Source organism: Entelurus aequoreus, linkage group LG17 (assembly GCF_033978785.1).
Source record: "Entelurus aequoreus isolate RoL-2023_Sb linkage group LG17, RoL_Eaeq_v1.1, whole genome shotgun sequence".
Taxonomy (NCBI): domain Eukaryota; kingdom Metazoa; phylum Chordata; class Actinopteri; order Syngnathiformes; family Syngnathidae; genus Entelurus; species Entelurus aequoreus.
In genome coordinates, this window is record NC_084747.1 from 2,317,387 (window position 1) to 2,332,386 (window position 15,000).

The 15,000-nt window shown below is 33.1% G+C and overlaps 1 protein-coding gene across 1 annotated transcript in view; it reads right to left on the bottom strand.

Moving 5' to 3' along the window:
• Positions 1 to 15,000, bottom strand: part of aacs (acetoacetyl-CoA synthetase) — a 77,087-nt gene that overhangs the window by 23,279 nt on the left and 38,808 nt on the right. Inside the window, exons 9-11 of the mRNA XM_062024380.1 lie at positions 14,027 to 14,107; positions 13,582 to 13,706; positions 2,041 to 2,105 (exon numbers count right to left, since the gene is read on the bottom strand). Of these exons, the coding sequence (XP_061880364.1) occupies positions 2,041 to 2,105; positions 13,582 to 13,706; positions 14,027 to 14,107 (271 nt within the window). The remainder of the gene's footprint in view (positions 1 to 2,040; positions 2,106 to 13,581; positions 13,707 to 14,026; positions 14,108 to 15,000) is intronic.

The following is a 15,000-nucleotide window of genomic DNA, read 5'->3' on the forward strand; positions in this document are numbered from 1 at the left end:
TATATATATATATATATATATATATATATATATATATATATATATATATATATATATATATATATATATATATATATATATATATAGCTAGAATTCACTGAAAGTCAAGTATTTCATACATATATATATATACATATATATATATGTATTAGGGATGTCCGATAATGGCTTTTTGCCAATATCCGATATGCCGATATTGTCCAACTCTTTAATTACCGATACCGATATCAACCGATACCGATATCAACCGATATATACAGTCGTGGAATTAACACATTATTATGCCTAATTTGGACAACCAGGTATGGTGAAGATAAGGTACTTTTTTTTTTTTTAAATGAATCAAATAAAATAAGATAAATAAATTAAAAACATTTTCTTGAATAAAAAAGAAAGTAAAACAATACAAAAACAGTTACATAGAAACTAGTAATGAATGAAAATGAGTAAAATTAACTGTTAAAGGTTAGTACTATTAGTGGAGCAGCAGCACGCACAATCGTTTAGTCTACCGTAAAGCAGTTTGTCTGCCGTAAACAGCAATGTTGTGACACTCTTAAACGGGACAATACTGCCATCTACTGGATAACCTCCAGAACACTGAAATTCAAGTATTTCTTTTATTTATATGTATAATAAAATAAATATATATATATATATATAGCTAGAATTCACTGAAAGTCAAGTATTTCATATATATATATATATACATATATATATATATATGTATTAGGGATGTCCGATAATGGCTTTTTGCCGATATCCGATATGCCGATATTGTCCAACTCTTTAATTACCGATACCGATATCAACCGATACCGATATCAACCGATATATACAGTCGTGGAATTAACACATTATTATGCCTAATTTGGACAACCAGGTATGGTGAAGATAAGGTACTTTTTTTTTTTTTTAAATGAATCAAATAAAATAAGATAAATAAATTAAAAACATTTTCTTGAATAAAAAAAGAAAGTAAAACAATACAAAAACAGTTACATAGAAACTAGTAATGAATGAAAATTTGTAAAATTAACTGTTAAAGGTTAGTACTATTAGTGGAGCAGCAGCACGCACAATCATGTGTGCTTACGGACTGTATCCCTTGCAGACTGTATTGATATATATTGATATATAATGTAGGAACCAGAATATTGATAACAGAAAAGATACAACCCTTTTGTGTGAATGAGTGTAAACGGGGGAGGGAGGTTTTTTGGGTTGGTGCACTAATTGTAAGTGTATCTTGTGTTTTTATGTTGATTTAATAAAAACCAAAAAAAACAAAACAACAACAACAACAAAAAACGATACCGATAATTTCCGATATTACATTTTAAAGCATTTATCGGACATCCCTACTTGCAACCTCACTTCAGAATGCAAAACACAAAGTAAAACAAATATTTTACTTTTGTAGTTGTGAGGACCACACAAGTTAAAAGATCCTCACAGAAAGGGTGCTTTATCAAGTGTATGTCCACACAAGGACGGTGAGACAAGTGCACACATGCACGCACACTTGCACGCGGGGTAAAAGCGTTGGTAGTTCATTGGAGACCCAAGAGTTCACGTTGGTGTTGATCAAAGTGCTCCACTTAGTCGAGCAGTCATTACATTTATGGACGCCATTCACGGTGTTTTAGACGAGTAGAAGGAGGGTGTACAAGTTTTTAAAAAAAAGGGTAAAACAAGGAAAGGGTGTCACGACAAAAGCTCCGGTGAGGAGGCGCAGCGCAGTCATGGAGGGTCGCGGCCAGGAAGATTAGCAGGCGGCTAACAAGCGCTGACACAACTGTGCTGATCTCCAGAGAGCCGCAACACTAAAAGCAATTAGCCGCCGTGACTCATGAATAACCACAACTGGCCTTTTATGCATCCCATTTAGTGTCATGTAGGAGAACAAACTGTTGATGCACGCACTAATGGCTGCAGGGCCTTACGAGTCACACCACGTCGCTAGTAGCGACATTATCGCCTCCATCTGCTCTCATTGTCCGAGCTGCTGTCTGTTCGGGTGTTGCTGTGTCGGCTCACCGGGTTTCATGTTCCTCTCCTGGAGCACCGACAGCCACTTGGCCCCCGTGCCGAAGACGGTGATGCTGTTCACAACAAGGACAGAAAGATAAGACACCATCAGATAGAGGACCTTTCAAACCCTTTCAAATAGCCACGTTACGGATGGCGTCGCAGATAACCGTCCCACTTCTGACACCGCAGTCATGGTGTGCCCTGCTGTGTTTACAACTGTCGTGACGTTACACTCCTCCCCCCTTCCAGAGACGGATGGACCCATGTCCCACACCATCCAATCATCATGTACTGACTTCATGGCTAATCATCCCACTTCTGACACCAGTCATAGTGTGCGCGGTTGTATTTACAACTGTAGTGACATTACACTCCTCTCCCTTTCCAGAGACGGATGGACCCATGTCCCACACCATCCAACCACCATGTTCTGACTCCATGGCTAATCATCCCACTTCTGACACCAATCATAGTGTGCCCTATTGTATTTACAACTGTAGTGACATTACACTCCAACTTCCAGAGACGGATGGACCCATGTCCCACACCATCCAATCATCACGTTCTGACTTCATGGCTAATTATCCCACTTCTGACACCAGTCATAGTGTGCCCTATTGTATTTACAACTGTAGTGACATTACACGTCATCTTCCAGAGAAGGATGGACCCTTGTCCTTGTCCCACACCATCCAATCATCATGTACTGACTTCATGGCTAATCATCCCACTTCTGACACCAGTCATAGTGTGCCCTATTGTATTTAGAACTGTAGTGACATTACACTCCATTTTCCAGAGACGGATGGACCCATGTCCCACACCATCTAATCATCATGTTCTGACTTCATGGCTAACCATCCCACTTCTTACAACGCAGTCATGGTGTGCCCTGCTGTGTTTACAACTGTAGTGACGTTACACTCCTCCCCCCTTCCAGAGACGGACGGACCAATGTCCCACACCATCCAATAATCATGTTCTGAATTCATGGCTAACAATCCCACTTCTGACACCACAGTCATAGTGTCCCTTATTGTGTTTTATACACTAGTGACGTCCCACAGCTTCTCCTTCCAGAGACAGGCCCATGCCCCACACCTTCAAATCATAATGGTTTGACTTCATGGCTAACCATCCCACTTCTGACACCACAGTCATGGTGTGCCTTATTGTGTTGAAAACAGTACTGACTTCACACTCCCCCTTCTATAGACAGGCCTCTGTCCCACACCATCCAATCATAATGGTCTGACTTCATTGCTAACCGTCCCACTTCTGACACCACAGTCATGGTGTGCTCTACTGTGTTTACAACTGTAGTGACGTTACACTCCTCCCCCCTTCCAGAGACAGACGGACCAATGTCCCACACCATCCAATAATCATGTTCTGATTCCATGGCTAACAATCCCACTTCTGACACCACAGTCATGGTGTGCCCTATTGTGTTTAGAACTGTAGTGACGTCCCACTGCTTCTCCTTCCAGAGACAAGCCCATGTCCTACGTTCTGACTTCATGGCTGACCATCCCACTTCTGGCACCAAAGTCATAGTGTGCCTTATTGTATTTAGAACTGTAGTGACATTACACTCCATCTTCTAGAGACAGCTGTGCCCATGTCCCACGCCATCCAATCATCATGTTCTGACTTCGTAGCTAACCATCCCACTTCTGACACTAGCCGTAGTGTGCCTTATTGTGTTTAGAACTGTAGTGACATTGCACTCCTCCATTTTCCAGAGACGGATGCCCCACACCCTCCACTCATCATGTTCCGACTTCATGGTTAACCATCCCACTTCTGACACCAGTCATAGTGTCCCTTATTGTATTTAGAACTGTAGTGACATTACACTCCATCTTCTAGAGACAGCTGTGCCCATGTCCCACGCCATCCAATCATCATGTTCTGACTTCATAGCTAACCATCCCACTTCTGACACCAGTCGTAGTGTGCCTTATTGTATTTAGAACTGTAGTGACATTGCACTCCTCCACTTTCCAGAGACGGATGTCCCACACCCTCCACTCATCATGTTCCGACTTCAAGGCTAACCATCCCACTTCTGGCACCAAAGTCATAGTGTGCCTTATTGTATTTAGAACTGTAGTGACATTACACTTCATCTTCTAGAGACAGATGTGCCCATGTCTCACACCATCCAATCATCATGTTCTGACTTCATGGCTAACCATCCCACTTCTGACACCACAGTCATGGTGTGCACGATTGTATTTAGAACTGTAGTGACACTACACTCCATCTTCCAGAGACGGATGTCCCACACCCTCCACTCATCATGTTCCGACTTCATGGCTAACCATCCCACTTCTGACACCAGTCATAGTGTGCCTTATTGTATTTAGAACTGTAGTGACATTACACTTCATCTTCTAGAGACAGATGTGCCCATGTCTCACACCATCCAATCATCATGTTCTGACTTCATGGCTAACCATCCCACTTCTGACACCACAGTCATGGTGTGCACTATTGTATATAGAACTGTAATGACATTACACTCCATCTTCTAGAGACGGATGTCCCGCACCTTCCACTCATCATGTTCCGACTTCATGGCTAACCATCCCACTTCTGACACCAGAAAGCAGTTGCAATGAGTTGAGAAAAAGAACATCCCCTAATGATGAACATCACATCTTAGTGAATCAGACGATGCATTAGCGAAGAGGAAAAGCGAGGGTTTATGATGCGACTGCGATCTCTCTGAACTAATGCGGCGCTCGATTGGTTTCCCCTTAAATCCCCGCACAGCGAGCCTCTCTCGCTGCGTAAAGGGCACGGCGAGCAGACGCCTCTCGCCCTTCATCCCATCTGCTCCAGTGGAGCTGCTCGGCAGACTCCATCATTGTTTAAATATAAATAAGGCAGGACGAGGACGAGCGCGTGTTCAGCGAAGCGTCGGCGAGAGATGAGGGATAACCAAAGGCAAAAAAGCCATCGGGGATCAACTTTGGTTTGCGCAAACATTAAAAAGAGTCAAAGATAACGGAGGACGGCGCGGCTTTGGGAGGCGAGTGTGGCGGAAGGTACCGTGGAACCGCCATGGTTTGTTCATCAAAACCGTCATGTCGCCGTGGTAACCACCGCTGTCAATCAAAAAAAGGGGAGGTGAGATGGTGTTTTTGTTGAAAAACAACTGAAATGATTGGCATTTAAAAGAACAACAATAAAAACAATTAAAAATAAATTATTTTATTGTTTCATTTTGATTTTTTTATTTATATTTTTTCATTTCCTAAAAAAATTATAATAATACTTTTTTTTTTTTTTTAAATAAAATTTAAAAAATAAAATTAAAAGAAATAATAAAATATTTAGCTTGGGAGGCGAGTCTTCAAAAAGGCAGCATATATACATTTAAAAGAACAACAATAAAAAAAAATGTAAAAATACATTATTTTATTGTTTCATTTTGACTTTTTTATTTATATTTTTTCACTTTCTAAAAAAAATAACAATACATATTTAAAAAAAAAAAAAAAAAACGAACTTAAAAGAAATAATAAAATATTTAGCTTGGGAGGCGAGTCTTCAAAAAGGCAGCACAGTGTAGAGTCCCTATTTTATTATTAGTGCCACCATATTTTCGGCTTCTATGGTCGTCATCACAGTTTCCTTCTGTGATGACATCAACAACCTTATTTGTTCATACGAAAAAAAAAAAAAGCTACAGTCGTAAGTAAAAAAAAAATATTACAATGCACCATGACTAGGGAAGGTTGTTATCAATGGGTCATAAAATAATCATTCAGTGAGCAAGTTGTTGCATTTTTTCTTAGTTTTTGCACCATGACTAGGGAAGGTTGTTTTTATTTGGTCATAAAAGAATCATTCAGTGAGCAAGTTGTCTGTTGACATTTTGTGTTGGCTGCATTTTTTGTTTGTTTTCGCACCATGACTAGGGAAGGTTGTTTTGAATGGGTCAAAAAATAATAATAAAGTGAGCAAGTTGTCTGTTGACATTTTGTGTCCGTTGCATTTTTTGTTTGTTTTTGCACCATGACTAGGGAAGGTTGTTTTCATTGGGTCAAAAAATAATAATAACGTGAGCAAGTTGTCTGTTGACATTTTGTTTTGGTTGAAGTTTCTGGTTGTTTTTGCACCATGACTAGGGAAGGTTGTTTCCATTGGGTCATTAAATAATAATTCAGTGAGCAAGTTGTCTGTTGACATTTTGTGTTCGTTGCGTTTTTTTGTTTGTTTTTGCACCATGACTAGGGAAGGTTGTTTCCATTGGGTCATTAAATAATAATTCAGTGAGCAAGTTGTCTGTTGACATTTTGTGTTTGTTGCGTTTTTTTGTTTGTTTTTCCACCATGACTAGGGAAGGTTGTTTTCATTGGGTCATAAAAGAATCATTCAGTGAGCAAATTGTCTGTTGACATTTTGTGTTTGTTGTGTTTTTGTTTGTTTTTGCACCATGACTAGGGAAGGCGGTTTTCAATGGGTCAAAAAATAATAATAAAGTGAGCAAGTTGTCTGTTGACATTTTGTTTTGTTTAAAGTTTTTGGTAGTTTTTGCACCATGACTAGGGAAGGTTGTTTTCATTGGGTCATAAAATAATCATTCAGTGAGCAAGTTGTTGCATTTTTTCTTAGGTTTTGCACCATGACTAGGGAAGGTTGTTTTTATTTGGTCATAAAATAATCATTCAGTGAGTAAGTTGTCTGTTGACATTTTGTGTTGGCTGCATTTTTTGTTTGTTTTTGCACCATGACTAGGGAAGGTTGTTTTGAATGGGTCAAAAAATAATAATAAAGTGAGCAAGTTGTCTGTTGACATTTTGTGTCCGTTGCATTTTTTGTTTGTTTTTGCACTATGACTAGGGAAGGTTGTTTTCATTGGGTCAAAAAATAATAATAACGTGAGCAAGTTGTCTGTTGACATTTTGTGTTGGTTGCATTTTTAGTTTGTTTTTGCACTATGACTAGGGAAGGTTGTTTCCATTGGGTCATTAAATAATAATTCAGTGAGCAAGTTGTCTGTTGACATTTTGTGTCCGTTGCATTTTTTGTTTGTTTTTGCACCATGACTAGGGAAGGTTGTTTCATTGGGTCAAAAAATAATAACAACGTGAGCAAGTTGTCTGTTGACATTTTGTTTTGGTTGAAGTTTCTGGTTGTTTTTGCACCATGATTAGGGAAGGTTGTTTCCATTGGGTCATTAAATAATAATTCAGTGAGCAAGTTGTCTGTTGACATTTTGCGTTTGTTTCGTTTTTTTGTTTGTTTTTGCACCATGACTAGGGAAGGTTGTTTCCATTGGGTCATTAAAATAATAATAACGTGAGCAAGTTGTCTGTTGACATTTTGTGTTTGTTGTGTTTTTGTTTGTTTTTGCACCATGACTAGGGAAGGTTGTTTTCAATGGGTCAAAAAATAATAATTCAGTGAGCAAGTTGTCTGTTGGCATTTTGTGTTGGTTGCATTTTTAGTTTGTTTTCTCACCATGACTAGGGAAGGTTGTTTTCACTGGGTCATATAAGTAAATGCTGTGCACTGATCCATTCAAAGCATAATCAAAGGCCATTGACTCACTCGATGGCGACAAAACGTCAGCATCTATGCACTGTTTTAGAACGAATGCAATCTCCCTGCGGGCAATATTTCCTTGTTCAACTCATGACGTTTCGCGGGTCAAATTGAAGACTTCGGCGGTCCATAGTTTGACCCTATTAAGAGATTAGGGTCAGCAAAAAGCAAGTCTGACTAAGTGTAAATGTCAATTATAGGACATCAGAGTCCAAAAGACAGGAAGCCTCAAGGAGAGTTTAGGACTCTGACAGATTCAGCCCCAATTAAACGGTCCGTCGTGGACTCGCAGGACGAGAGCGTAAGAATGTTCCTGTCAGCCAATCGCAGAGGCGCACTCCCACGGCGGCACTAAGGCAACGTCAGCACCTAATTGGTTGGAAAAGTCCGTGGCAGCTGAAAAGGTTCCATCCATCTTGGTGTCATCGCTCGTCGGCACCTTGATGGCCGCCGTTACTCCGCAAAGCTCGTTAACGCCGTTACCCAGTCGGAGGTTTTCGACGGAAACGACTAGAAGCACATTTGGAGCTGGTTAGTCAGCGGAACCTGCGAGACTCGGCAAACTTTCTTACCGTCCGACGTGGTCGCGGCGTTCACGTCACGCGCTTTTTCTTTGCTGACGGGACTTGGACAGCCCCGACTTTTGCTGACCACGGCACATTTCTCCCCTGACGGCCGACACAAAGCGGCAGAATTATCCAGGAAAGCGCGATGGTAATTCCCCCCCCCCCCAAAAATGACAACGCGACTGTGAAAGTGAAAGGTTGGCGCGTGCGGACGCAGAAAAGTGCTGTTGGCGTTGTTGGCGACACGAGACCTGTGCTCGCATTTCAATAAAAAGACGCTTGAAGACAGGAAGTCAACAAAGTTATCACTGTTATCATTAATATCACGGTATTGTTGAACATAAGCACTCATGCACACTTATAATCAAGTTTTATTAAAAAAACTAAATACAATTAAATGTATTTTATTTTATTATTATTTTTTATGTATATATAAGCACTCATGCACACTTATAACCAAGTTTTATTTAAAAAAATTAAACACAATTAAATGTATTTTATTTTATTATTATTTTAAATAGAGGCACTAATGCACACTTATAACCAAGTTGTATTAAAAAAAATAAACACAAATGTATTTTTTTTTTATATATATATACAAGCACTCATGCACACTTATAACCAAGTTATATTAAAAAAATTATTTACAATAAAATATATATATATATATATATATATATATATATATATATATATATGTATATATATATATATATATATATATATATATATATATATATATATATATATATATATATATATATATATATAAGCACTCATGCACACTTATAACCAAATTTTATTTTTAAAAAATACAATTTTTATTTTTTTTCATAAAAGCACTCATGCACACTCATAACCAAATTTTATTAAAAAAATAAATACAATTAATGATTTTTTGTTATATAAGCACTCATGCACACTCATAATCAAGTTTTATTTAAAAAAAAATCAAATACAATTAAAGGTTGTTTTTTTAATATAAGCACTCACGCACACTTATAACCAAGTTTTATTTAAAAAATTGAATACAATAAAAATGTGTTTTTTATATACTGTAAGCACTCATGCACACTTATAATCAAGTTTTATTTAAAAAATTAAATACAATTAAATGTATTTTATTTAATTATTATTTTTTATATATATAAGCACTCATGCACACTTATAACCAAGTTTTATTTAAAAAATTAAACACAATTGAATTTATTTTATTTTTTATTTATATATATATATATATATATATATATATATATATATATATATATATATATATATATATATATATATATATATATATATACATACATATATATATATATATACATATATATATATACATATATATATATATATATACATATATATGTATATATGTATATATATATATATATATATATATATATATATATATATATATATATATATATATATATATATATATATAAGCACTCATGCACACTTATAATCAAGTTTTATTTAAAAAATTAAATACAATTACATGTTTTTTATACAAGCACTAATGCACACTTATAACCAAGTTGTGTTAAAAAAGTTATATACAATTAAATATATTATATATATATATAAGCAGTAATGCACACTTATAACCAAGTTTTATTTAAAAAAATGTAATAAAATAAAAATTGTTTTTTATATAAGCACTCACACACACTTATAACCAAGTTTTATTTAAAAAAATGTAATACAATAAAAATGTGTTTTTATATAAGCACTCACGCACACTTATAATCAAGTTTTATTTAAAATGTAAATAAAAACATGTTTTAAAAAATATACAAGCACTCATGCACACTTATAACCAAGTTTCATTAAAAAGAATGTAATACGATTATTTTAATTGTTTTTATATAAGCACTCATGCACACTTATAACCAAGTTTCATTTAAAAAAATTTAATACAATTTTTTTTTAAAAATTTATACAAGCACTCATGCACACTTATAACCAATAAATACAATTAAATGTTATTTATGTATTTTTTGTATAAGCACTCATGCACACTTATAACCAAGTTTTATTTAAAAAATTAAATACAATTATTTTTTTCCTTTTTTGTATAAGCACTCATGCACATTTCTAACCAAGTTTTAGCGAAAAAAATATGATTTTATTTTTTTATACAAGCACTCATGCACACTTATAACCAAGTTTTACTTAAAAAATTAAATAAAATTATGTTTTTTACTTTTTTTTGTATAAGCACTCATGCACACTTCTAACCAAGATTTAGCAAAAAAAAAAATTTTTTTATTTTTTTTATACAAGCACTCATGCACAATTATAACCAAATTGTATTAAAAAAAATAAATTAAATTATTAAATTTTTTATATACATACAAGCACTCATGAACACTTACAACAAAGTTTTATTTAAAATATTAAATACAATTAACATTATTTTTTTATATAAGCACTCATGCACACTTATAACCAAGTTTTATTTAAAAAATTAAATACAATGATTTTTTTCCTTTTTTGTATAAGCGCTCATGCACACTTCTAACCAAGATTTAGCAAAAAAAAAAATTTTTTTTTTTTTATACAAGCACTCATGCACACTTATAACCAAATTGTATTCAAAAAAATAAATTCAATTATTAAATTTTTTATATACATACAAGCACTCATGAACACTGATAACAAAGTTTTATTTAAAATATTAAATACAATTAACATTATTTTTTTATATAAGCACTCATGCACACTTATAACCAAGTTTTATTTAAAAAATTAAATACAATGATTTTTTTCCTTTTTTGTATAAGCGCTCATGCAAACTTCTAACCAAGTTTTAGCAAAAAAAAATATTATTATTTTATTTTTTTATACAAGCACTCATGCACACTTATAACCAAATTGTATTTAAAAAAATAAATTCAATTATAAAAATATTTATATATATATATATACAAGCACTCATGAACACTGATAACAAAGTTTTATTTAAAATATTAAATACAATTAACATTATTTTTTATATAAGCACTCATGCACCCTTATAACCAAGTTTTATTTAAAAATTTAAATACAATAATTTGTTTACTTTTTTTTGTATAAGCACTCATGCACACTTCTAACCAAGTTTTACCAAAAAAAAATATTATCATTTTATTTTTTTATACAAGCACTCATGCACACTTATAACCAAATTGTATTCAAAAAAATAAATTAAATTATTAAATTTTTTATATACATACAAGCACTCATGAACACTTATAACAAAGTTTTTTTTAAAATATTAAATACAATTAACATTATTTTTTATATAAGCACTCATGCACACTTATAACCAAGTTTTATTTAAAAAATTAAATACAATGATTTTTTTCCTTTTTTGTATAAGCGCTCATGCACATTTCTAACCAAGTTTTAGCAAAAAAAAATATTATCATTTTATTTTTTTATACAAGCACTCATGCACACTTATAACCAAATTGTATTTTAAAAAATAAATTCAATTATAAAAATATTTATATATATATACAAGCACTCATGAACACTGATAACAAAGTTTTATTTAAAATATTAAATACAATTAACATTATTTTTTTATATAAGCACTCATGCACACTTATAACCAAGTTTTATTTAAAAAATTAAATACAATGATTTTTTTCCTTTTTTGTATAAGCGCTCATGCACATTCCTAACCAAGTTTTAGCAAAAAAAAAATTATCATTTTATTTTTTTATACAAGCACTCATGCACACTTATAACCAAATTGTATTCAAAAAAATAAATTAAATTATTAAATTTTTTATATACATACAAGCACTCATGAACACTTATAACAAAGTTTTATTTAAAATATTAAATACAATTAACATTATTTTTATATAAGCACTCATGCACACTTATAACCAAGTTTTATTTAAAAAATTAAATACAATGATTTTTTTCCTTTTTTGTATAAGCGCTCATGCACATTTCTAACCAAGTTTTAGCAAAAAAAAATATTATCATTTTATTTTTTTATACAAGCACTCATGCACACTTATAACCAAATTGTATTTTAAAAAATAAATTCAATTATAAAAATATTTATATATATATATACAAGCACTCATGAACACTGATAACAAAGTTTTATTTAAAATATTAAATACAATTAACATTATTTTTTTATATAAGCACTCATGCACACTTATAACCAAGTTTTATTTAAAAAATTAAATACAATGATTTTTTTCCTTTTTTGTATAAGCGCTCATGCACATTCCTAACCAAGTTTTAGCAAAAAAAAAAATTATCATTTTATTTTTTTATACAAGCACTCATGCACACTTATAACCAAATTGTATTCAAAAAAATAAATTAAATTATTAAATTTTTTATATACATACAAGCACTCATGAACACTTATAACAAAGTTTTATTTAAAATATTAAATACAATTAACATTATTTTTTATATAAGCACTCATGCACACTTATAACCAAGTTTTATTTAAAAAATTAAATACAATGATTTTTTTCCTTTTTTGTATAAGCGCTCATGCACATTTCTAACCAAGTTTTAGCAAAAAAAAATATTATCATTTTATTTTTTTATACAAGCACTCATGCACACTTATAACCAAATTGTATTTTAAAAAATAAATTCAATTATAAAAATATTTATATATATATACAAGCACTCATGAACACTGATAACAAAGTTTTATTTAAAATATTAAATACAATTAACATTATTTTTTTATATAAGCACTCATGCACACTTATAACCAAGTTTTATTTAAAAAATTAAATACAATGATTTTTTTCCTTTTTTGTATAAGCGCTCATGCACACTTCTAACCAAGTTTTAGCAAAAAAAAAATTATCATTTTATTTTTTTATACAAGCACTCATGCACACTTATAACCAAATTGTATTCAAAAAAATAAATTAAATTATTAAATTTTTTATATACATACAAGCACTCATGAACACTTATAACAAAGTTTTATTTAAAATATTAAATACAATTAACATTATTTTTTATATAAGCACTCATGCACACTTATAACCAAGTTTTATTTAAAAAATTAAATACAATAAAAAACATCATTCATGTATATATATATATATATATATATATATATATATATATATATATATATATATATATATATATATATATATATATATATATATATATATATATATATATATATATATATATATATATATATATATATATATATATATATATATATATATATATATATATATATATATATATATATATATATATATATATATATATATATATATATATATATATATATATATATATATATATATCCATAAGCACTCATGCACACTTATAGTCATTTTTGCAACCGTAACGACGCTGCCGGCCCGGAAAAAAGTGAGGTTTTGTCAAAGTGGAGGCGGGGCCTCGGCAAACTCACCCCAGCTGGTCGGTCAGGTTCCACAGCACGCTCGGGGTGGGCATGAGGGGCGAGCCGTCATACAGGACCACTGAAGCTCCCACTGCCAGAGCGGACACCAGCCAGTTCCACATCATCCAGCCCGTCTGACACACACACACACACACACACACACACACACACACACACACACGCACACAAGCCTTAGGATCATTACAGTTTCATTATCAATTTAAGAGTGTTTAGTTCACAAAAAGCAGGACTGGGAAGGTCGGTGTGAAAACCAGCAGCACTAAAAAGTTCACCTGCGAGATCTTAGGGCAGCACTAAAAATGACACACGGTTCCAACCTCCGGCGCGCCTAATTAAGACAAAACGCCTTCGATGGCGCCCGTGACACCGCCGCTAAAAATAGCGGGCCGACAAGTCCGGGGGACGGGGGGGGGAGGAGCTCCTGGGGACCCACCGTGGTGTAGTAGATGATGACGTCGCTGCTGGTCATGTTGCCGTGGAGGACGTGTTCTTTCAGGTGCTGGATGAGCGTGCCCTGCAAAGGTAAGGTAAGTTAAGATGAGATAAGGTCAGGACTAGGGTTGTACGGTATACACCGCGGTACTGGGATAGTATCAAAATGAATCAAAGACCGTACTACAGTATACTCTGGTTGAAAAGTACCGGTTGACATTGCTGGCTTTACGAGCAGAGGAGCATGTTGGGCAGCGCGCACACACTGAGTACTTACAAGCAGACACAGTGTGTAGACAGAAAAGGGAGAACGGATGCATTTTGGCGTGAAAAGTAAAGATAAAGGTGAAGTTATAACACTGAAACACCCTCAGGAAGAGCTGCTTTCATTTAAGACATGGCTCGCTAGCTAGCGGCTAACGTCCATCCGCAGTGTTTTAGCTAATTCTAAATCACTAATCCTCGCCTCCATGGCGACAAATAAAGTATGTTTCTTACAAGTATCATTATCACTGGAGGACGAGGAATAGCTGAACATGCTTCACTATATCATTAATATACTTTAATATACTTTGTGGTATTGAATTGTATTTGTGGTACTATTAATATTTTAATTTGTGGTATTGTTATTATTATTATTGTTTGTGGTATTACTACTATGATCATTTGTGGTATTCTTATTATTATCCTTATTGGAATTATTAGTAATATTATTTGTGGTATTATTATTAATATAATTTGTGGTATTATTATTAATATAATTTGTGGTGTTATTATTATTATCATTAGTGGTGTTATTATTAATATAATCAGTGGTGTTATTATTAATATAATTTGTGGAGTTATTATTAATATAATTAGTGGTGTTATTAGTAATATCATTTGTGGAGTTATTATTAATATAATTAGTGGTGTTATTAGTAATATAATTTGTAGAGTTATTATTAATATAATTTGTGGTGTTGTTATTAATAT